Source organism: Scyliorhinus torazame, chromosome 4 (assembly GCF_047496885.1).
Source record: "Scyliorhinus torazame isolate Kashiwa2021f chromosome 4, sScyTor2.1, whole genome shotgun sequence".
Taxonomy (NCBI): domain Eukaryota; kingdom Metazoa; phylum Chordata; class Chondrichthyes; order Carcharhiniformes; family Scyliorhinidae; genus Scyliorhinus; species Scyliorhinus torazame.
This window is the reverse complement of record NC_092710.1, coordinates 328,019,228-328,044,568: the sequence shown is the minus strand read 5'-3', so window position 1 is coordinate 328,044,568 and position 25,341 is coordinate 328,019,228. Positions and strand designations below refer to the sequence as shown.

General features: G+C 45.6%; 1 protein-coding gene across 1 annotated transcript in view; it reads left to right on the top strand.

Annotated features, from left to right (window-relative positions):
- LOC140411133 (uncharacterized) overlaps positions 1–23,994 on the top strand; it is a 29,497-nt gene extending 5,503 nt beyond the window's left edge. Inside the window, exons 2-4 of the mRNA XM_072500193.1 lie at positions 498–627; positions 20,225–20,399; positions 21,401–23,994. Of these exons, the coding sequence (XP_072356294.1) occupies positions 498–627; positions 20,225–20,399; positions 21,401–21,566 (471 nt within the window). The 3' untranslated portion in view covers positions 21,567–23,994. The remainder of the gene's footprint in view (positions 1–497; positions 628–20,224; positions 20,400–21,400) is intronic.
- Positions 23,995–25,341: the final 1,347 nt, after the last annotated feature.

The window sequence follows — 25,341 nt, the reverse complement described above, 5'->3', positions numbered from 1 at the left end:
ATGAGCCTACCATGGGGAACCTTATGAAATGCCTTACTGAAATCCATATAGGTCCAAAAAGGTTAGGTGGTGTTACGGGGATTGGTTGGAAGTGTGGGTTTGATGGGGTACTCTTTCCAAGGGCCGGTGCAGACTCGATGGGCCGAATGACCTCCATCTGCACTGTAAATTCTATGTGAACATTCTCTATATTTGTTTAAATTGAATATCCAAGGGGAAGGAGTGAGGCCCATCGTGCAGTACATCTCTAAAGTTGAAAGAGTGCATGAGGGGGGGGGAAGGAAAATGTATCCTGAAGTGGTGATGCCAAGACTTCCATCAAAAACTCCAAACTCTTTCACAAGGTCAGTCCATCCAGGACATGAATGCTGCTCCCACACCTGGGAACCGAGGACAGTCCTCTCAACACTGAGGTATTTTGGTGCTCGTTCAGTTGTGTCATATGCTGATAGATTTTATTTTCTTGTTTCAGAATAGATTTTATTTTCTTGTTTCAGAATTATGTAGAGATGAAATACAAATTTCGCCAGAGGGTTGAAACTGAGGTTCATGCAGTGAATTTTAAAAGTGCGATGGAGATCGGCCTGGAGAAACTTTTCAATTATTCACGTTGTGGTAATGTTGCAGGTATGTCAGATGTTCCTTTAAAGTAACAACAGAATATAAAACAACCGTTCACTCTTTAACCTGTCACATTTGAAACTTTCTGTACAGATTGACACACTGACAAAAGAATTCCACCATTGTCAATCCCAGAGCGTTCCTCGTTCACATGTGACTAGTGGGTTGAAGGGACATTTGGGCAACTTCTTTGATACTTGCAGGATTTATGTTCCCAGAATCTGGGGAGGTTTCCCAAGTGTGCTGGGAGTGAGATTCCAAACTCATGTTCTGACTCCAGCTGTGGGGCTGTTGAATTTTCCGAGTATAAGAAAGGCTTTTTGTCAGGCATGAATCCCACTATTGGAGTCGACATGAACCTTTGTGGAAGCTGATAAACTGCGTCTCTCTCAGCTTATTGGATGCTGCGGGAATGCTGGCTCCTGACTGAACATAGATCATAAAACATACAGTGCAGAAGGAGGCCATTCGGCCCATCGAGTCTGCACCAACCCATTTAATCCCTCACTTCAACCCAATCCCCTTAACCCAATAACCCCTCCTAACCTTTTTTTTGGACACTGAGGGCAACTTAGATTGGCCAATCCACCTAACCTGCACGTCTTTTGACTGTGGGAGGAAACCGGAGCACCTGGAGTAAACCAAGCAGATACGGGGAGAACGTGCAGACTCCGCACAGACAGTGACCCATCAGGGAATCGAACCTGGGACCCTGGCGCTGTGAAGCCCAGGACTAACCACTATGCTGCCGTGCTGCCGTCTCCTGCTGAGACTCAGTGGCACGAAATTCTGCTTGTTCAAGAAGAATTGTGTTTGAATAACTTCATCCTGATATTTAATGGTTTAAAGGGTGTACAGTTGATGTTATGTCTGTGCACTTTCAAAAGGTGTTTCACAAATTACTATATTAGTAACAGACTGTCAGCAAAATTGAAACTCATGCGATGGAAGGGATTGGCAGCAGGGAGACAGAATGGAACCAGTGATGGAAAGCAGAGCATAGTGGTGAACAGTTGTTTTTCAGACTGGGGAAGTAGAGAGTGATGTTCCCCAGGGACTGGTCTTCGGACTATTACACATTTGATGAATTTTAATCATCTAGATTTGGGTCAGCAAGGTATAATGTCAACATATGAAGATAATCTCAGGGTTGTAATCTCAGTATTACTTCCTGTGCCACGTGCCAGTGAGGATAGAAATTGGAGGATGGTGCAGCTAAATACGTGGCTAAACTGGTGGTGTAGGAGGGAGAGTTTCAGATTTCTGGATCATTGGGATCTCTTCCGGGGCAGGTGGGACCTGTACAAGAAGGAAGGGCTACATCTAAACTGGAGGGGCACTGACATCCTGGCTGGGAAGTTTGTGAGAGTCACTCGTGAGGATTTAAACTAGTATGGCAGAGGGGTGGGAACCAGAGGGTTAGCTTAGAAGGTGTAATAGCTGAAGGGAAAATCAAGAACAAAAATAAGAGAACAACATCACCCTCAGCAGAGCAAAAAAAGGTGGCAATTATGAGAAGGGTGTTGTACCTAAATGCGCGCAGTATACGGAACAAGGTAAATGAGCTTGTTGCGAACATTGAAATTGGCCGGTACGATGATGTGGGCATCACAGAGACATCACATCAGCAAGGGGATCAGGAATGGGATCTAAATATCCAAGTTTATGTGTCCGATCGAAAGGGCAGGCAGATGGGCAAAAGGGCGGTGTTGCATTGTTAGTAAGGAATGAAGTTAAATGGGGATGAGAAAAATATCAGCCATGGTTGAATGGCGGAGCAGACTCGATCGGCCGAGTGGCTGAATTCTGCTCCTATGTCTTATGGTCTTATAAAACTAGCATGCAGGTGCAGCATGTAATAAAGAAAGCGAATGGAATGTCGGCATTTAGAGCTAAAGGAATTGAATTTAAAGGTAAGGCTGTGTTGTTGCAACTAGACAAGGCATTGGTGAGACCACACCTGGAGTATTGTGCACAGTTTTGGTCCTCTTATTTGAGGAAAGACATTGTGGCATTTGAGGCAGGTCGGAGGAGGTTCACTCGATTGATTCCAGAGATGAGGGGGATTCTCCGTTGCCCGACGCTGAAATCGGGAACGGCAATCGGGCGGAGAATGGCTCCTGACGCCAGAATCGGTTTGACGCCGGGTTGCAATGCTCCGCTTCTCCAAATTGGCGTCATCGGGACGCCCGCTGCGCGCAGTCGAAACCCCATTGGTGTGTCATTAACCGACCCATCCGTGATGCTCCGCCTCCGATGGCTGAGTTCCCGCCAGCGTGGCTATGTGTAGTCTCAGCGGTCGGGATCCTGGTGTGCCAGCTGCGGAGAGAGAGAGGGCGTGCGGACAGTGTCTAACACCACCACACTCGGCCGCGATGCATGCCGCTGGCCGGGGGGGCTTCCTCCAGGGCCGGGGGGGTAGTGGAAGGTGGCCAGGAGGTGGGCTGTGGGGTTGGGGTGGGCGGGTACATGGTCCAGCATGGCCTACGCTATCTTTGCCGGTGCGATTAGTTTGTGTGTGGGAGGTGTAGGCATACGTGGGGCTGCAGCTTGTCAGCCCTGAGCATGTGCAGCACGGGACCTGCCATTCCCCAACTGTTTTCCGCATGTTCTGCAGGTGTTTCTCGTGGCGCCGGTTCTAGCCCCGCATCGGTAGCAGAATCGCCGAGGGTTTGGCGCCAATTTTCCCATTGTGAAATGCCACCGGATCCTCTGTTGGCATCAGTACTTAGCCTCAGGAACGGAAAATCCAGCCGAGGAGTTTTTCATATGAGAAGGCATTGAACATTTTAGGCCTATACCCTCGAGAGTTTAGAAGAATGAGGGGAGATCAAATTGAGACATACAAGATGCTAAAAGCCATGGATAAAGTAGAAGTGGATCAGATGCTTCCTCTTGTAGAGCATTCTAGAAGGAGAGGTCATAGTCTCAGGATAAGGGGTCACAAATTTAAAACAAGGTTGAAGAGAAACTACTTCTCCCAAAAGGTTGTGAATCTGTGGAATACGTTACCCCAGAGTGCGGTGGATGCAGGGAGAGTGAGTAAGTTTGAGGAGTGAGACAGATTTTTAATTGGTAATGGGTTGAAGGGTTATGGAGAACGGGCAGGACAGTAGAGTTGAGGCCATGATGGGATCAGCCATGATCACATTGAGGGTGTTAGACTCGGGAGGATAAATTGCGTACTCCTGCTCCTAGGTCACGTGTTCCAGGGAGGAGATGCTCTGGCTGATTTCGCCACCCAGCTCTTGGTCTGTAGCATTGTAGGTAACAGATGAGGTAATTAGCCATGATCGAATGGCGGAGCAGGCTCGATGGGCCGAATTTTGATCCAATTCACCATGTTACCCTGTATCCCATGGGTATTTACATTTTTGACCAATCTGCCATGTGGAACCACCACCGATGTAAGACTAACCGGCCTATAATTGTTTGACCTTTCCTTTATAACCTTTTAAACAATGGAACCACACTTGCATTCCTCTAGTCCCTTGGAATCTCCTCCATGTCCAGTGAATATTGTAAAATAATCCTCAGAACATCTGCTATTTACTCCGACCTCCTTCAATATCCTGGGAAATAATCCATTGAACCCTGGTGACTTATCCACTTTCAAGAATTCCAAGCCCTCTCACACTTCATCTCTCATTATGATTATTTTATGCAATATTTCACACTGCTCCCCTTCGACTATAGCCACATCATTCCTTTCCTTTGTGACTAAGGAAGCAAAAAATCATTTAAAACTCTTCCCATATCCTCTACATCTTCACAAAAGTTTGCTTCTTTATCTCTGATAGGTCCCATTTTTGCGTAAGTATCCTTTTGCTCTTTAAATGCTGGTAAAACATCTTGGGGTTTCCTTAAACTTGCTTGTGAATATTTTTTCCTGCCCTCTTTTTGATTTCCGTATTTCTATTTTTTCTTGACCCCTGTACTTTCGATACTATTGTGTTGAGTTTTTTGTCACTATCAGAAGCTTTTGTTTTCTGCTTTCTTCTTCGACTGTATTTTTCTCGATAACCATGGGGGTCTAGATTTGGCAGTACCATTCTGATCTTCGGAGGGGACATGTCTGCTTTGAACCCGAAGGATCTCACTTATAACTGCTTCTCACTGGTTTATTCTTTAGCCGTCTTGTCCAGTCCACCTCAGACTAAGGGTCATCTGGTCTCGAAAGGTTAGCTCTTTTCTCTCCCTACAGCTGCTGCCGGACCTGCTGAGATTTTCCAGCATTTTCTCTTTGGTTTCAGCCAAATCACTTCTCAGTTTTGTAAACTTTGCCTCACCCAAGTTTAATATTTTTACTCCTGATTTATCTCTGTCCTTTTCCATAACAATTCTAAATCTATCTGAATTCTGGTCACTATCTCCGATATGAACACCCATTGTCACTTCACCCACTTGCCTATCTTAATTCCCAAGAGTAAATCCAGAATTATGTCTCCTCTCATTGGGCTTGCCATGCATTGTTTTAAAATAATTCCTTGGATACAACACATGGAATTTTCACCCTCAATCCCCATTCTCGCTGGCTTTGAAAGCAGACCAAGGGAAGCCAGCAGCACGGTTCAATTCCCGTACTAGCCTCCCCGAACAGGCGCTGGAATGTGGCGACTAGGGGCTTTTCACAGTAACTTCATTTGAAGCCTACTTGTGACAATAAGCGATTTTCGTTTTTTCATTTCCATTGTTTGAAAACCAGTTGATAATGGGATCATTAAAGTCTCCGACTATTGTTGCCCTCTTATTCCTACAGGTGGAAATTTGTCCACATATATCTTCTTCTATCTCCCTCTCACTATTTCGGGATGTGTAGAATACTCCCAGTAGTGTGACCGCCCCCTTTCTTATTCCTAAACTCAACCAATAAAGCCTCAATTGTTAACCCGTTTACTATACCATCTCTTCTCACAACTAATTGATTATTAAACCAATAATGCTTCCCCGCCCCACTCCTTTTGTGTCACCCATTCAATCCTGCCGAAAACGTAATATCCAAGGATATTGAGCTACTAAATTTGCCCGTCCTTTAGCCAGGTTTCTGTGATAACAACATCCTGCTGAAAAATGAAATGAATGAAAATTGCTTATTGTCACAAGTAGGCTTCAAATGAAGTTACTGTGAAAAGCCCCTAGTCGCCACATTCCGGTGCCTGTTCGGGGAGGCTGGTACGGGAATCGAACCGTGCTGCTGGCCTGCCTTGGTCTGCTTTCAAAGCCAGTTCTGTACCTAGGTACCTCATGTACCTAGGAGTTATGTGCTGTTATGTACCTAGGAGTCAATCTGCCTTGTTTGTAATACTCCTTGCAATGCTCCTTGGGGGAGGCGGTGTCAAAGTGGTATTGTCACTGGACAATAATCCAGAGACACAGAGTAATGCTCTGGGGTCCCCGGTTCAAATCCTGCCACTGCAGGTGGTGAAATTTGAATTCAATACAAAATCTGGAAGTAAAAGTCTAGTGATGACCATGAAACCATTGTCGATTGTCATAAAAACCCATCTGGTTCACTAATGTCCTTTAAGGAAGGAAATCTGCCATCCTTAACTGGTCTGGCGGGCAGCACGGCCACATTGTGGTTAATACAATTGCTTCACTTCGTGTCATGCTCCTCGTGTGCGATGTGGGAGCTCAGGGACACGTCCACTGTCCCTGGCTCCTTCACGTGCAAGAAGTGTGTCCAGTTGCAGCTCCTGTTAGACCGCTTGACGGCTCTGGAGCTGCGGATGGACTCACTTTGGAGCATCCGCGATGCTGAGGACGTCGTGGATAGCACGTTTAGCGAGTTGGTCACACCGCAGGTGAAAGGTACTGAGGGAGATAGTAAATGGGTGACCAAAAGACAGAGCAAGAGTAGGAAGGCAGTGCAGGTGTCCTCTGCGGTCATCTCCCTGCAAAACAGATATACCGCTTTGGATACTGTTGAGGGAGATGGCTCACCAGGGGAAGGCAGCAGCAGCCAGGTTCATGGCACCGTGGCTGGCTCTGCTGCGCAGCTGGGCAGGAAGAAGAATGGCAGGGCTATAGTGATAGGGGACTCAATTGTAAGGGAAATAGACAGGCGGTTCTGCGGACGCAATCGAGACTCCAGGATGGTATGTTGCCTCCCTGGTGCGAGGGTCAAGGATGTCTCGGAGCGGCTGCAGGACATTCTGGGGGGGGGGGGAGGGTGAACAGCCAGCTGTCATGGTGCACATAGGCACCAACGATATAGGTAAAAAACGGGATGAGGTCCTACAAGCTGAATTTAGGGAGCTAGGAGTTAAACTAAAAAGTAGGACCTCAAAGGTAGTAATCTCAGGATTGCTACCAGTGCCACGAGCTAGTCAGAGTAGGTATGTCAGGATAGAGAGGATGAATACGTGGCTCGAGAGATGGTACAAGAGGGAGGGATTCAAATTCCTGGGACATTGGAACCAGTTCTGGGGGAGGTGGGACTAGTACAAACCGGATGGTCAGTACCTGGGCAGGACTGGAACCGATTGCCAGAGCTGATGGGGAGAGTTTAAATTAATGTGGCTGGGGAATGGGAACCGATGCAGGAAGTTGGAAGGTAGTAAAACAGGGACAGAAATAAAAGGCAGTAAGGGGGAAAGTGTAAGGCAGAGAAGCCAAAGTCAAAAATCAAAAAGGGCGACAGTACAAGGTACAGTGACTGAGGGGAGCTCAGTGAATAGGACCAGGAATACTAAAAGAAATAAAACGGGAAGTGAAAACATTAATGGTAAGCGACGCGGCAGGTTGTTACAGGAAGATATGGGTTCGACGACAAGGAAAATTAGGAGAAAGGTTAAGAGGAAATATAACTTAGGAGAGGTTACTGATCGAGGTGTTAAGATTCAGAACAGAGGTAAAAAAGCCAACATAAGTGTACTTTACCTGAATGCTCGTAGTATTCGGACTAAGGTAAATGAGTTGATGGCGCAAATCATCGTGAATGACTATGATTTAGTGGCCATTACTGAAACATGGTTAAAGGATGGTCACAACTGGGAGTAAAATATCCGAGGGTATCAAACCTTTCGGAAGGACAGAGTGGATGGTAAGGGAGGTGGTGTAGCTCTGTTATTTAAGGATGACATCCGGGCAACAGTAAGGGATGACATCGGTGCTATGGAGGATAAGGTTAAATCCATTTGGGTGGAAATCAGGAATAGTAAGGCGAAAAAGTCACTGATAGGAGTAGTCTATAGGCCACCAAATAGTAACATTATGGTGGGGCAGGCAATAAACAAAGAAATAACAGATGCATGTAGAAATGGTACAGTAGTTATCATGGGGGATTTTAATCTACGTGTCGATTGGTTTAACCAGGTCGGTCAAGGCAGCCTTGAGGAGGAGTTTATAGAATGTATCCGCGATAGTTTCCTAGAACAGTATGTAATGGAACCTACGAGGGAACAAGCGGTCCTAGATCTGGTCCTGTGTAATGAGACAGGATTGATTCAGGATCTCATAGTTAGGGATCCTCTCAGAAGGAGCCTTCACAATATGATGGAATTTAAAATACAGATGGAGGGTGAGAAGGTAAAATCAAGCACTAGTGTTTTGTGCTTAAACAAAGGAGATTACAATGGGATGAGAGAAGAACTAGCTAAGGTAGACTGGGAGCAAAGACTTTATAGTGAAACAGTTGAGAAACAGTGGAGAACCTTCCAAGTGATTTTTCACAGTGCTCAGCAAAGGTTTATACCAACAAAAAGGAAGGGCGGCAAAAACAGGGAAAATCGACCGTGGATATCTAAGGAAATAAGGGAGAGTATCAAATTGAAGGAAAAAACATACAAAGTAGCAAAGATCAGTGGGAGACTAGAGGACTGGGAAATCTTTAGGGGGCAACAGAAAGCTACTAAAAAAGCTATAAAGAAGAGTAAGATAGATTATGAGAGTAAACTTGCTCAGAATATAAAATCAGATAGTAAAAGTTTCTACAAATACATAAAACAAAAAAGAGTGGCTAAGGTAAATATTGGTTCTTTCGAGGATGAGAAGGGAGATTTAGTAATGGGAGATGAGGAAATGGCTGAGGAACAGAACAGGTTTTTTGTGTCGGTCTTCACAGTGGAAGACACAAATAACATGCCCGTGACTGATGGAAATGATGCTATGTCAGGTGAGGACCTTGAGAGGATTGTTATCACCAAGGAGGTAGTGATGGGCAAGCTAATGGGGCTAAAGGTAGACAAGTCTCCTGGACGTGATGGAATGCATCCCAGAGTGCTAAAAGAGATGGCTAGGGAAATTGCAAATGCACTCGTGATAATTTACCAAAATTCACTAGACTCTGGGGTGGTCCCGGCGGATTGGAAATTAGCAAACGTGACACCACTGTTTAAAAAAGGAGGTAGGCAGAAAGCGGGTAATTATAGGCCAGTGAGCTTAACTTCGGTAGTAGGGAAGATGCTGGAATCTATCATCAAGGAAGAAATAGCGAGGCATCTGGATGGAAATTGTCCCATTGGACAGACGCACCATGGGTTCATAAAGGGCAGGTCGTGCCTAACTAATTTAGTGGAATTTTTTGAGGACATTAACAGTGCGGTAGATAACGGGGAACCAATGGATGTGGTATATCTGAATTTCCAGAAAGCCTTTGACAAGGTGCCACACAAAAGGTTGTTGCATAAGATAAAGATGCATGGCATTAAGGGGAAAGTAGTAGCATGGATAGAGGATTGGTTAATTAATAGAAAGCAAAGAGTGGGGATTAATGGGTGTTTCTCTGGTTGGCAATCAGTAGCTAGTGGTGTCCCTCAGGGATCAGTGTTGGGCCCACAACTGTTCACAATTTACATAGATGATTTGGAGTTGGGGACCAAGGGCAATGTGTCCAAGTTTGCAGACGACACTAAGATAAGTGGTAAAGCCAAAAGTGCAGAGGATACTGGAAGTCTGCAGAGGGATTTGGATAGGCTAAGTGAATGGGCTAGGGTCTGGCAGATGGAATACAATGTTGACAAATGTGAGGTTATCCATTTTGGTAGGAATAACAGCAAAAGGGATTATTATTTAAATGATAAAATATTAAAACATACTGCTTTGCAGAGAGACCTGGGTGTGCTAGTGCATGAGTCGCAAAAAGTTGGTTTTCAGGTGCAACAGGTGATTAAGAAGGCAAATGGAATTTTGTCCTTCATTGCTAGAGGGATGGAGTTTAAGACTAGGGAGGTTCTGCTGCAATTGTATAAGGTGTTAGTGAGGCCACATCTGGAGTATTCTGTTCAGTTTTGGTCTCCTTACTCGAGAAAGGACGTACTGGCACTGGAGGGTGTGCAGAGGAGATTCACTAGGTTAATCCCAGAGCTGAAGGGGTTGGATTACGAGGAGAGGTTGAGTAGATTGGGACTGTACTCGTTGGAATATAGAAGGATGAGTGGGGATCTTATAGAAACATATAAGATTATGAAGGGAATAGATAGGATAGATGCGGGCAGGTTGTTTCCACTGGCGGGTGAAAGCAGAACTAGGGGGCATAGCCTCAAAATAAGGGGAAGTAGATTTAGGAATGAGTTTAGGAGGAACTTCTTCACCCAAAGGGTTGTGAATCTATGGAATTCCTTGCCCAGTGAAGCAGTAGAGGCTCATTCATTAAATGTTTTTAAGATAAAGATAGATAGTTTTTTTGAAGAATAAAGAGATTAAGGGTTATGGTGTTCGGGCCGAAAAGTGGAGCTGAGTCCACAAAAGATCAGCCATGATCTCATTGAATGGTGGAGCAGGCTTGAGGGGCCAGATGGCCTACTCCTGCTTCTAGTTCTTATGTTCTTATGTTCACAGCTCCAGGGTCCCAAATTCGATTCCCGGCTTGGATCACTGTCTGTGCGGAGTCTGCACATTCTCCCCGTGTGTGCGTGGGTTTCCTCCGGGTGCTCCGGTTTCCTCCCACAATCCAAAGATGTGCAGTTAGGTGGATTGGCCATGCTAAATTGCCCTTAGTGTCCAAAATTGCCCTTAGTGTTGGGTGGGGTTGCTGGGTTATGGGGATAGGGTGGAGGTGTGCTCTTGGGTAGGGTGCTCTTTCCAAGAGATGGTGCAGACTTGATGGGCCGACGGGCCTCCTTCTGCACTGTAAATTCTATGAAATTAAGGAAGGAAATCTGCCATCCTTAACTGGTCTGGCCTACATGTGTCTACAGACCCACAACAATGTGGTCGACTCTTAACTGCCTCCTCAAGGGCAGCTACGGATGGGCAACAAATGATGGCACAGCCTGCAATGCCCACACCCCATGAACTACGAAAAATAGAGTTGAACCGTGTCAATATCATATAGTGGACATTTTTTAGCTCTAGTTTCTTTTGTCTTCCGGGGTGCTGATAACGTGCAAATCTGCCCCATCTAAGAATACCCTTGGATTCTGATCCCCCTGCCACACAAGTTTAAAACCTCCCCAGCAGAACTAGCAAAAGCTAATGCGGATATTGGTCACAGCTCTTCCCCGGGTGAAACGTTCCACCTTCCCTAGAAATAGTCCCAATGCCTCAAAACTCAAAATTGTTGTGTGGTACACCATTTCTTCATCCACGCATCCTCGTTTTTTTCTGTTCTTGCCAGCGCACTGCACTGGGAGTAATCCTAAGATTAGGATATTTGAGGACGTGAATTTTAGCCTATCTCCTAACTTCCTATAGTCAGCTTGCAGACCTTCATCCCTTTGTTTACATATGTTGTTGGTAGCTATGTGTACCACGACCACTGCCTTTTGGTAGCTATGTGAACAACAACCACTGACTGTTGGTAGCTATGTGTACCACAACCACTGGCTGTTGGTAGCTATTTGTACCACGACCATTGGCTGTTGGTAGCTATGTGTACCACAACCACTGGCTGTTGGTAACTATGTGTACCACAACCACTGGCTGTTGGTAGCTATGTGTACCACAACCACTGGCTGTTGGTAACTATGTGTACCACAACCACTGGCTGTTGGTAACTATGTGTACCACAACCACTGGCTGTTGGTAACTATGTGTACCACAACCACTGGCTGTTGGTAACTATGTGTACCATGACCATTGGCAGTTCACCCTCCCTCTCCAGAATGCCTTGCAGCAGCTCCATGACATCTCTGATCCTGGCATTGGAGAGGAAACAAACCAACCTGGATTCACGTCTCCGGTCACAGAAGGGCCTGTCTGTGTCCTTTGTTGTTGAATCCCCCATCACTATAGCCATGCCATTGGTTTAACTCCCCGTCTGTGCAGCAGAGCCACCTGAGGTTCCATGAACTTGGCTGTTGCTGCTTTTCTCTGAGAGGCCCTGTCCAACAATATCCAAATTGGCCTATCTGTTTGAGAGGAGGATGACCATAGGGGTCTCCTGCGCTTCCTTCCTGACTATTTTACTTTATCTGATGGTCACACATTCCCTTTTTGCTTGTTAACCCTAACCTGCAGTGTGCCCACCTTGCTAAACGTGCTATCCACAACATTCTCAGCATCGTGAATGCTCCACAGTAAGTCCACTCGCAGCTTTGGCTCCAAAATGCAGTCAGCCAATAGCAGCAGTCGGCCACTCATTCGGCACAAGTGGTCACCAGGGACACGGGAAGCGTCCAGTGTTTCCCATGTTGTGCAAGAGGAGGACACCATGGATATGAGCTCTCTCTCTAGATTAGATTATTTATGCCCTTTAATAAAATTTACTTTGGCGAGGGACCTTCCTTCATTTCAAATCACTTCTATTATAATCCCTCCCTTTGTTTAAGCTAATGTATTATACTTAAAAACAGCAAGAAAATACTCTGTATGTCTCCGTTGGGACCATGTCACTTTCTGAACTGTGCGTCGCCTCCGAAAGACGCTGTTGGTGGCCCCAAAGGCCCCCAATGCAAGGCCGCTGCCATTCGCTGTTCTGAGGAAAGATAGAAAATGAAACGAGCACCTTCTCCCTCCTCACTGAGCTCTGTCACTAAACCCCAACTTAAGCACTCTAGCGCAGCCCAAAGTAGCACTCCAGTGCCACCAAAGATGAGACAGCTTACAGTCTCTCTTTAAATCTGTTTTTCCCCTTTTGTCTTTAATTCTATTGTTTATTCATCCCTTTGGAAATTTGCATTCTCAGAACACACAGAAGGTTCATGTTTTTTTTAATTGCTATTTATTTCGGGTGAAAATAAACGTTATACTTTGCTTTATGCTTTCTGATTTTTGATTATAGTCTATTCCCCTTTTGAAATAGAGTAATTCAACTTCCAGTCACCCGCCTTATCTTCTTAATGCAAATTTCCATTTATGAATCTCACTATTCTCATTTCAGCTCTGCTCTTCTTTGTTTAAAAACACTTGCTTTCACATCCAACACCTTTTTTATGTTTCTAATCTTGCAGTTAAACTGTCTTCAGTTTAATTAAAGTAGCCACATCCACACACACAAACCTGTTTCACAGTATGCCACAGTAAGAATTCTGTTGCCGGCGGGAGGTGGGTGGGGCGTCGCACCGGAAAGCGGGCTGGACAATCCCATCCATGATATTTTCATCACACAAATATGAAATAAATAGAAAAATTTTCCAGGGGTGCAAGAACAGAGATCCTGGGTATGTATTAGCACAAAGCATTAAATGTGACATTTTTGATTCAATTCAAATGTCACATTTACTCAATCACCCCGAACACCCTCCTGCATTCGCACACCTTCCCCTGCGAGCACTGAATATATTTTTCTCACCATCCAAGACCTCACTTATATTTCCGGGTCTCAAAGTGATTCACTAGTGCTTTTTCTAGTTAGTAACTGTATTTGCTGCTCACCATGTTTCTTCTCTACACTGGGGAGACCAAACATAGATAGAACCATCAAATCATAAAACAGTGACAGCACAGAGGAGGCCATTCAGCCCATCGTGTCTGTGCTGTCTCCCTGAAGGAACAATTGGCATTGTGCCCCTCCTCTGCCTTCTTCCCTTAACCCTACATATTCTTCCCTTGCAGATAATAATTCAATTCCCACTTGAAAGCCTCAATTGAACCTGCCTCCAGCTCAATCCTCAGACAGTGTATTCCAAATCCTAACCACTCGCTTCGTGAAAATCGTTTTCCTCATGTTGCCTTTGCTTCATTTCTTAATCACTTTAAATCCCGTTTTTTCCTTATCTAACATTGGATATGCCTTGACGTCCAGGGTTTTCCGGACTTATTGCTCCCACCCTTCACTATCATGGGAACTTTAGCTTTACTTTTGGAATCATTGCTCCTATTTATAAAGTCTAGATGGCTATGTTCTTTATTAACTGCTCTCTCAGCCCACCCTGCCACCTTCAATAACTTATACGGAGTTATCACACACATCGGCCCCTCTGCTCCTGCCCCCCCCCTTTAGAACTGTTCCCTTTATTTATATTGTCTCTCTGCTGGGTGAAAAATCATGGAATTCCCTTCCTAACAGCAGCGTGGGTGTACCTACACCACACGGATCACAGCCGATCAAGATGGCGGCTTTCCATCCTCCTGCCAGGGACAATCAGGAATGGACAACAAATCTGGTCCAGTCACCAACACCCAGATCCCAGGAAAGGTTTTTTTTAACTAATACCATCCCATTCCTCCCCCTTTGGCCTTCCACCTTCAACCCTTTGGCCATTTAATCTCTCCTGTCTTCCCCCTCTCCCAGCCTTACTTTGTGTTCTTTCACCCACCCTGTCCCCCTCAGACTTATTTAAACCTCGTTTCATCTCTAACATTACCCAGTTCTGATGAAAGATCATGGAACTGAAACATTGGCCGGCAGGGCCCAGAAACCCGTCGGAGACCAAAACCGAGAATCTTTCATATGGGATCCCCAGCCCGCCATTGACAGAATTAGGTCCCTGCCCAGGAAGGTTGGGGACCAGATTTAAATCTATATAAATCTCATTGGGGGCTTCCCGCAGTGTCGTCCCCACACATTGGGATTCCCCCCCTCCCCCTTGTGATATCACAGTGTCAAGGTTTACAATAGGTTTGGAGCAATGTGAATCAGGTGAAGGGATCAGGGGTGTAAGTACAGCCCCAAGAAGAGGGACATGCCAGGCAGTACCTTGGCAGTGACCTGGCAATGCCCCCTAACAGAGGAGCTGGTGTCACATTATTGATCAAGGAGTCAATTACTGCAGTGCGGAGGGATGATATTGTTGATCGAGGCGCTGCTGCTCAATCTATTATGGGCTGCCTGATAGCACAGTGGAAAGCACTGTTGCTTCACAGCGCCAGGCTCCCAGGTTCGATTCCCGGCTTGGGTCACACCTGTGCAGATCTGCACGTTCTCCCTGTGTCTGCGTGGGTTTCCTCCGGGTGCCCCGATTTCCTTCCACAAGTCCCGAAAGACGTGCTGTTAGGTCATTTGGACATTCTGAATTCTCCCGATTGCTATTTGATCTTTCAACACATTAAGATATGTTTCACAAATAAGCAACACTTATTTCCCCAAAGATCAGTGAGTCAAATCCGAGTCACTCTGGCCAGGCGCTAACAGGGCTCAACTCCCATTGCTGCGGTCTCTGGGTTCCGGCTCACCGTCTCCGGGGCTTCAAGCTCAGGGTTTTTCTTTCCTCTTTATCAGATTGTTATTCCTGGGTGGTCGCTGTCAGTGTTCTGTTCACCAGCATATTTATACCTTATTTCTCAAGGAGGTGTGTGGCTCGGTTCCTGGATTCCTGCATGAAGCAAGTCACCAAATCCTAACTTTTCAGCAGAAACAATCTCATTGTTCCAGTGAATCAGGTTATTTCCTGCTGTTTATCTCATCAGACAACATCTCGTTACTTCAGTTGTTAAGTTAACTTCTGATGCAGCTGCAATCATGGAGCACGCTTTAAGGGCCGAATGGACTCTTTGTTCTGGGCCAGGGTTTAGAAAACTCCAAAGTACACCACCTGACCTACAACTGTTTATTGAATGTGGCTGGGATGAGCACAAGGGCCTGCCATTCGGGTGTTATTCAACAGAATTCTGAGGTGCTTTTAATTAAAAAAACAAACTTTATTCTATGAATTTAGTTAACATTTGTATGACCACACACATGCAAGAATTTTTATCAACTACAAACATGAATACCCCACAAAGCTATAGTAATCTATTTATAACCCTTAATGAATCCCCCTTAACTGTTCCAATTTAATAACAATGAAATGAAATGAAAACTGCTTCTTGTCACAAGTAGACTTCAATGAAGTTATTGTGAAAAGTCCCTAGTTGCCACATTCCGGTGCCTGTTCGGGGAGGCTGGTACGGGAAGATCCAGCAAGATCCAAATCAAAAGCAGAAACCCCTTTCAAAGGTGTGGACCTGCACTCTTATTGGTAAAAGATTTGGTACGGATACTCTTGTTTTATTTCCAAACAGCTGGTTTGAATTCCTATCAGAAAACAATTATTTATTTTAAGTTATCAAACAGTCGGAAACAGCTTTGAAACTGAAGATAGATAAATCCTTCTTTCAACCTGTGCAGTACAAACCAGTACAAAACCAGAAAAGTCAAAAATGAAAGTAAACTCACAGAGCCACAGCCCAGCTCCACCGAGACAATGACATAATTGAAGTCATGTGATAAGACAAAAAACATTTCTCTAAGGGACACTCTCATGACATCCCGTACCAGCCTCCCCGAACAGGCGTCGGAATGTGGCGACTAGGGGCTTTTCACAGTAACTTCATTTGAAGCCTACTTGTGACAATAAGTGATTTTCATTTCATTTCATTTCCTCCAGCTACTGTTTTCTATTTTTCAAGCGCCTGCGATGACCTGTTGTCTGTTGAACCAGTTGATGGTTATGCCCATATTTGGTTAAAGCCTCAGAGTTGGCCACTTTCCATCAGCATGCAATTTGATCTGGCTACAATATCTTTTTTAGGCTCCTCAATTTAGGTCAAACATAAAATGAAAAAGGGAACAATCACTTAGCTGGGAGTGTACTTTAGGTAGCATGGTAGCACAAGTGGATAGCACTGTGATTTCACAGCGCCTGGGTCCCAGATTCAATTCCCCACTGGGTCACTGTCTGTGCGGAGTCTGCATGTTCTCCCCGTGTCTGCATGGATTTCCTCCGGGTGCTCCGGTTTCCTCCCACAGTCCAAAGACGTGCAGGTTAAATGGATTGGTCATGATAAATTGTCCTTCGTGACCAAAAAGATTTGGAGAGGCTATTGGGTTACGGGGATAAGGTGGAAGTGGAGGTTTAAGTGGGTCGGTGCAGACTCAATGGGCCGAATGGCCTCCTTCTGCACTGTATGTTTTACGGTCTATGTTCTAAGTCAGGAAAAGGTAGTAAAGCAGATATGTAGGAAATCCTTAGAGAAGTAAAACTAAAAGTCAAGACCTCAAAAACATTCTCCAAAAACTCCCGAAAACAAAAACCCACAGAAAACATTACTACAGAAACACACTAAAACACTACATCACTACAGAAACACACTAAAACACCACATCACTACAAAGACAGACTGACAGACAGACGAAACAGACTGACAGACAGACAGACAGACAGACAGTCCCTATTTTATGGTAGGCAATCAACTCTTGAATACATCCATAGGTACAGATGAGCTTTGGACACTGAACCACGGTGTGAAACCACATTAGCTGGCTCTGATGTACAGGGTATCCAGATTTATACAATGTGTGACCTTTTGGGAAAACTGCATCACAATTCAGAACAGAGGCGGAGATGAGCAAAAGAATAATCTGGAATACAGTACATTGTGGGGATCATGGTCGATTGGTGGGAATGTGAGGAAACATAGGGAGTAGTGGGGGCATGGAATGCACTGCCTGTGGAAGTAGTTGAGTTGGAAACATTAGGGACCTTCAAGCAGCTATTGGATAGGTACATGGATTACAGTAGAATGATACAGTGTAGATTAATTTGTTCTTAAGGGCAGCACGGTAGCATTGTGGATAGCACAATTGCTTCACAGCTCCAGGGTCCCGGGTTCGATTCCGTCTTGGGTCACTGTCTGTGCGGAGTCTGCACATCCTCCCTGTGTGTGCGTGGGTTTCCTCCGGGTGTTCCGGTTTCCTCCCATGGTCCAAGGATGTGCAGGTGAGGTGGATTGGCCATGATACATTGCCCTTAGTGTCCAAAATTGCCCTTATTGTTTGGTGGCGTTACGGGGATAGGGTGGAGGCGTTGACCTTGGGTGGGGTGCTCTTTCCAGGAGCCGGGGCAGACTCGATGGGCCGAATGGCCTACTTCTGCACTGTAAATTCTATGATAATCTATGCTAAGTGTAAAAATTAAAGGGCAATATTAGCTGGGGATTATCAACTTCCCCAATATTAATTGGCAGAGTAAATGTTAAAAAGCTTAGAGGACAGTTCTTAAAATTTATTTTTTTAAATTATTTTACGGGATATGGCGTTGCTGGTTATTGCCTGTCCCTAGTTGCCAATCAGAAGGTGGTGGTGAATTGCCTTCTTGAACCGCTGCTGTCCCTGAGGTGTAGCTGTACCCACTGTGCTGTGAGGGAGGGAGTTCCAGGATGTTACCCCAGAGACAATGAAGGAACGCTGACATATTTCCAAGTCAGGGTGGTGAGTGACTTTGAGTGGTATCTCCAGGTGTGGGGCTCCCAGGTATCTGCTGCTCTTGCCCTTATAGATGGTAATGGCCGTGAGTTTGGAAGGTGCTGCCTCAGGAGCTTTGCTGTTACTGCATCTTGTAGATGGTACACACGGCTGCCACTGTTCATCAGTGGTAGACGGTTTGAATGGTTGTGGAAAGGGGAGCAATCGAGTGGGCTGCTTTGTCCTGATTGGTGATCCAAGAGGGCTTTTTGAGTCAGCATTTAGAAATTCTTGCAAGAGGGGATATACTGGACTTAATTTTTAAAAATTAAGTCAAAGGGGTAGGGGCAGGTCAAGGGGTGTCACATTTCAGAGGGGTGGATGTTGGGGGGTCAGAAGTCGGCTGTGGGTTGTCAGAGGTGTGGAGATCGGAGGTTGGGAGGTGTGGATGGAAGTTTGAACATCGGGAATGTGGGGGATCCGAGTGTTAAGACTTAGGTTGCGGGATTGAGTTGGGGCTCGATCCATGGTGGGGATTGGGATTGGATTGGATTTGTTTATTGTCATGTGTACGGAGTACAGTGAAAAGTATTGTGAAAAGTGAATGGTATCGTTCTGCGTACAGCTCAGATTGATCATTTTGTACAAGAAAAGAAAATACATAGAGCAAACATGAAATACACGGTGTAAACACATAGACACAGGCATCGGGTGAAGCATACCGAGTGTAGTACTACTCAGTCGGGAAAATGTGTCAAGAGATCAGTTCAGTTCATAAGATGATCATTCAGAAGTCTGGTAACAGCGGGGCAGAAGCTGTTTTTGAATGTCAGTGCGTATTCTCAGACTTCTGTATCTCCTGCGCGATGGAAGAAATTGGAAGAGTGAATAAGCCGGGTGGGAGGGGTCTTTGATTACGCTGCCCGCTTTCTCAAGGCAGCGGGAGGTGTAGATGGACTCAATGGATGGGAGGCGGGTTTGTGTGATGGACTGTGCAGTGTTCACAACTCTCTGAAGTTTCTTATAGTCTTGGGCTGAGCAGTTGCCATTCCAGCTGTGATGCAGCTGGATAGAATGTTTTCTATGGTGCATCTGTTAAAATTGGTAAGAGTCAATGTGCACATGCCGAATTTCCTTAGTTTCCTGAGAAAGTATAGGTGCTGTTGTGCTTTCTTGGTGGTAGCATTGATGTGGGTGAACCAGGACCGATTGTTGGTGATGTGCACCAGGGATGAGAATCTTGCCATGGGTTGTTGAGGGGTGAACCAAGTCAGGAGGGGAGAGGGGGAAACATGCGTTGATGGGTGTTCAGAGGGTTGTGGGAATCCCCTTGAGGTGGATGGGGGAGGTGGCACCACAGATATGGGGGGGGTTTGGGATGTGGGAGGTGTAGGGAGTATCGGCCATGTTTGACCAGGGATGGAGTGCGAGATGAGTTGTGGGGTCAGGAGGGTGTTTTGATGGCTTGACGAAGACAAGACGGGCAATGTGGAAGGAGGGTTATGAAAGGGTTGGGGGGCTAGTGGGAGGGCTGATGATTTTAGGCGGAGGAACAAGGAGGTGGATGAATAAAATTATTAATGGAAGGCAGAGGGAAGACCAAGGGGAGGGAACCTGGAGTTTGATAAGGCTGCATGAGAAGTTCACAAACAATGGGGTCAAAGGGATACCACACAATTTACTGGCAGGCGATGCACAAAGATGCCAGAGGCTGTGGGTGGAGATCCATGTGGGGCATGGGCACCTCACAGGTGATGGGCTCGGGGGGGAGAGTGGTTGGATTGAGGAACAGACTTTCTCTTGAGGCTGCTGGACTTTTCCAACTGTGTTGTGAACATGCTGCACAGTCTGGTGAAGAGAGGTGGGCTGCAGAGAGTGATATGAGTCTGCTGGACTGGTATTTAAATATGGTGTCGGGAGGCACACTACGAGTGTGACCATGCTGGTCACATGCTGCTCTACATGCTGGCTACTTGTTCATTTGCATATTATCTTAAAGTGATATCACAACTTTTCCACATCTTAGCAAAGTCACCCTGACCCCTCACCTGGAACCTTTGACTGCCCATCAGTTGATCACCTAGTTAAATGCTGTAACAGATGTTTCTCTGTCTGCAGGTACCGTTGTTCCTGTCTCCGCCCCTTGGGGAGTTTTCGGATACTTGGAAAATGGCAAAATACAACAGAAATTCAGAGTATTTCTAGAGATAGTGCCTGAAGTCATCAATTCGCCTGAATCAACAGATCCAACAGTCAAAACAGTATTCGCACCTCCTGTTTGGTACTATACCAGGTGAGTTAAGTGGCTAACATCATGGCCGGGATTCTCCCCTACCCGGCGGGGCGGGGAGTCCCGGCGGGATGGAGTGGCGGGAACCACTCCGGCGTTGGGCCGCCGCAAAGGTGCGGATTTCTCCACACATTTAGGGGCCAAGTCTTCACCTTGAGGGGCTAGGCCCACGCCGGAGTGGTTAGCGCCGCTGGGCGGCGGGAAAGGCCTTTGGTGCCACGCCAGCCAGGGCCGAAGGGATTCCGCCGGCTGTCTGAAGTCCGCGCATGCGCGGGAGCATCAACTGCTGCTGACGTCATCCCCGCACATGCGCAGGGGGGGGGTCACTTCCGCATCGGCCATCGCGGAGGCTATGGCCGAGGCGGAAGGAAAAGAGTGCCCCCACTGCACAGGCCCGCTCGCGGATCGGTGGGAACTGATCGCGGGCCAGGCCACCGTGGGAGCAACCCCCGTGCGATTCCCGCCCCCACACAATTGTGCTCGGTCTCCATCCTGTGCTCTGTAGGCAGCATCATGCATCATGTTCCCGACCTTGACACACTACATTGTGAAAAATATTTCTCACACTGGTGTATTTTCCCTCCAGAATGGCAGAGAATCTATCGTGGTGGGGAGGCAGTTCTCCCTCTATATCCATTACCGGATGTAAATGATGTTCTTGCCGGCCTCTTGTTAGCTTTTCCTTCCAGTCATGGTGGGCACCCTGAGGCCCCTCTGCTACCACACACTCTTTAGAACTGTGTCATTAAGTCTGGATCTCTCCATCCAGTCTGCAAAATGCACCACCTCACATTTCTCTGTATTAAACTCTGCCACTTGTCTGTCCATTTGGCGAGCTTCTCGATGATGTCACTACAGCTGTGGACTAACTGAATGGTGGGGGCGGCTCAATGGGCTGAATGGTCAATTCCTGTTCCTGTTGTCCTGGCAACCAACTTGGTTTTCAAACAGGTTTTATCAGGATGAATAACATTTTAATCCCTCTGTTTTTAATTCTGTTACAGGTCTTTTGACAAGAAAGTTGATGAACAACAAACTGAGGAAGGTGTGATTCAATTCCAGAAGGACTTGGAACAAGACAATCAACCCTTCAATCGGACATTTTTTGTCATTGCTTATTTTAATTCACATGGGCTAATCGGAATAGGTTTTGAAAAGGCAGGAGAATGAAGGCTTTCTGGAAGGTTCTGTTACCTTTCCAGACATCAAACAGTGAGAAGCGCTTAACTACTTTAAAACTGTTTCATTTTCCATTGGATTTAACCTGGAAAACTGAGCATAGATTTTTTTAGAAATTTAGAGTACTCAATTCATTTTTTCCAATTAAGGGGCAATTTAGAATGGCCAATCCACCTCACCTGCACATCTTTGGGTTGTGGGGGTGAAACCCACGCAAACACGGTGAGATTGTGCAAACTCCACACGGACAGTGACCCAGACCTATGATCTCGATGCCGTGAGACAGCAGTGCTAACCACTCTGCCACCATGCTGCCCTTTAGTTTTAATCTCCTTACCTCAATAAGGATATATTTACCTTTGAGGGAAGGTAATGTCTGTTCATCGGACAGATTACGTATATGTGTATATTGGGATTTTTCCAATAATTCCACCAATGGCCCATCTTCAAATCCCTGTGACCCTGTTTCTCAATATTGCCCTCTACTGGCAGTTAGTAATTTTGACTCCCACACACACTGCAGCATTTATTCTTGATTCAAAATTATTCAGCCACATTAATATCAACAGTAAACATTTCTTCTTCATTTACACACACTGTTGCATTGATTGTTTGGCTCAATGATTCTGAACAATGCTTATTTCTAGATGTCCCGTTCAGTTTGTCTCCACATTGTCCTGTATCAGACAGATCTTGCTTCTCACCAGGGGCTGGTCCTTTTTGTCTTTTCCAAAATTAAACAAAAACAGAGACTCTTCAAGTCCGCTCCACCATTCAGTAAGATCATGGCTGATCTTCGACCTTAACTCCACTTTCCCACTCTGTCCCTTGAGTGTGTAATCTGTCTAATAAACAGGTAATGCAGTCCCACTAAAGTCGGTTCATCCATCCTTAACTAAGGAGACCAAATATCACAACATCATATTCCACCTGTTATGTTCTTAACCACTCAATTAACCAACTAAATATGGAGAAAACACATGATGGTCCACCCACACGTTAACCATCCATGTGACTCCAGCCCTGACATATTTGATTGTCCCTGAGTCCTGGCTGCTCTTTTTCCTTTAATATTGTTTGTAATGAGGTTTCCCTTCAATATCTCAAACTCATTGCTGAACACGTCTCCACACTGCACATATACAGGGCAAAACTCAATTGTACAGGGTGGTGGGCCCTCTATTGGGTAACGGGGATTAATCACTGCAGTAATTCGCTTTTTCTGTTATCTTGCTTTAAATGAATTGTGCACAGACTGAGACTGAGATGGTCTGAGTGACAGATACAGGGCAGGATTCTCCCCTACCCGGCAGGGCGGGCCGTACCGGCGCCGAGGAGTGGCGTGAACCACTCTGGCGTTGGGCCGCCCGGAAGCTGCGGAATCCTCCGCACCTTCAGGGGCTAGGCCGGCACCGAAAGGCTTGGCGCCCCGCCAACCAGCGCCGAAGGGCCTCCGCCGGCGCGAGTATGCGCATGCGCCATAGTTCTGGAATTTTCTATCTTTACACAGCGATGGAACATGTTCATATTCATCCATCATACTGACCAGAATGTTTAAAGTTGATGTGAAAAGAGTGAATTGAAATTGGGATTTGTTACAGAGCATAGAGTATTGAAGCTGTTAAATGTGAGATCATGAGGTGTTCAGATGTGGGATTGTCCCTGGGCTCTCTCACTCGGTGTTAGTTCCAGATGGAATTTTTTAATTACAAGGGAATGTTTAAACTGTAAGAGACAGTGTGTTCACCATATATAAAACACTGAGATTTCATCACATCATCTGGAAGAATTTCCTTCAATGTTTGAATAGTTCTGAAATATAATGGGAATGGGCCATATAACAGACTGTGTGGAACAGATACTCCACTGTAGGAAGAACACGACACTCACTGGAGAAACCTGTGAATGGGGACTCCCTGTATGGGGAGGAAAGTATTCCCTTTTCCTGTCATTCCTGATAATCAAACACTGGACATTGTGTTGGGGATGATTAAAAAGGTTGTTTCTCAATCCAGTTTGGTCTGACTCAGACCAGTCCAGGTTCAGGAAACAGATGGGCCCAGGTCAGGAAAGTGAAGTGGGAGTTTTGTGATTCAGGTGTGAAGCAGCTTAAAACTGGTCCTTAAACTGGAGAAAGAATCCCAATCTAAAATTAGAATTCAGAGTCTGAAGATGGAATAAAGTTTCAATTCAGATCTCCTCAAACTCACACTGGGAGCTGACATTGGGAATATCGACAGATTGAATCGGTGATTGAGAAAATGATCGATTCAGATCTGACTCCTGTTAACAGGTGACCCATTCACAGGTTTCTCTTGTGAAGTAAATAAACCATCGTCTTCTCGTCTTTGTTTGTCTTTTGTTTTTCAAACTGCTGGGAATGTCTTCTCACTGTGAAATAAAGAGGGTGATGCATTTACACATTTGGTCTCGTGTTCGATTCTTCCTCAGAAATAAATCTGGGTCAATGATCACATCACTAGTTTCATATCAGATAAACTCCACATTTCAGTGAAATGATTCTGTTAAAATATTGAGGTGTAAAATTAAAGAATGAGAAAGAATGAAGAGACAGGGAGTAATTTATTGAGCGATGCAACACTTGGGGAGTGAGCTCCATATTGGTCAGGTGACAGCTCACATCCCCATGCAGCCTGATGCTTCAATCTGTCAAACCCCACTCTGAACAGTCTTTCTAACTCTGTCAATGCGATATCATTGGATAGATAGTGGCCAACACTCAACAATTCATGGATCAGTCATTGACCTGGTGTTGGGATTTTCTTCCCTGTTTGGAAAATCTCACCAATCAGGATGGGTAGGGGAGGAATTTGGGTTGGGATTTAGTTCACGGAATACCTACATAGAAACATACAGAGACACAGGAGGAGGACCTTATAATATTAATCTTTATTAGTGTCACATGTAAGCTTACATTCACACTTCAATGAAGTGACTGTGAAAATCCCATAGTCGCTACACTCTGATGCCTGTTTGGGTACACTAAGGGAGAATTCAGAATGTCCAATTCTCCTAACATCTTTCGGGACTCATGGGCAGAAACTGGAGCATCCAGAGGAAACCCACGCAGGCACGAGGAGAACGTGCAGACTCCGCACAGACAGTGACCCAAGCCAGGAATCAAACCTGTGTACCTGGCGCTGTAAAGCAACAGTGCTAACCATTGTTCTACCTTGACGCCCAATTCTGCCCTTTGAGCCTGCTCCGCCAATCATTTTGATTATGATTGATCATCAAGTTCAACTTTGAGCCTGCTCTGCCAATCATTTTGATCATGGCTGATCATCAAGTTCAATATCCTGATCCTGCCTTCCCCCCATATCCCTTGATCCTTTTAGCCCCAAGAGCTACAGCCAATTGCTTCTTGAAAAATAAATTCAAAACTTTAGAGTTCCCAATTATTTACTGGGTTATGGTGATAGGCTTAAGTAGGGTGATCTTTCCAAGGGACTCGATGGGTCGAATGGCCTCCTTCTGCACTGTAAATTCTATGATTCTATCTAACCTCTCTTCAGAACTTAAATGTTGCAAACCAGACAACATCCTGGTGAATCACTTCTGTAGCCGCTCCAGTGCAATCACATCCTTCGTATAATGTGGCGACCAGAGTTACACAGTACTCCAGCGATGGCCTCACTAAAGTTCTATACAACCCCAACATGACCTCCCTGCGTTTGTAATCTATGCCTCGGTTGTTAAAGGCAAGTGTCCAAAATGCCTATTTCACCACCCTATTAATCTGCCC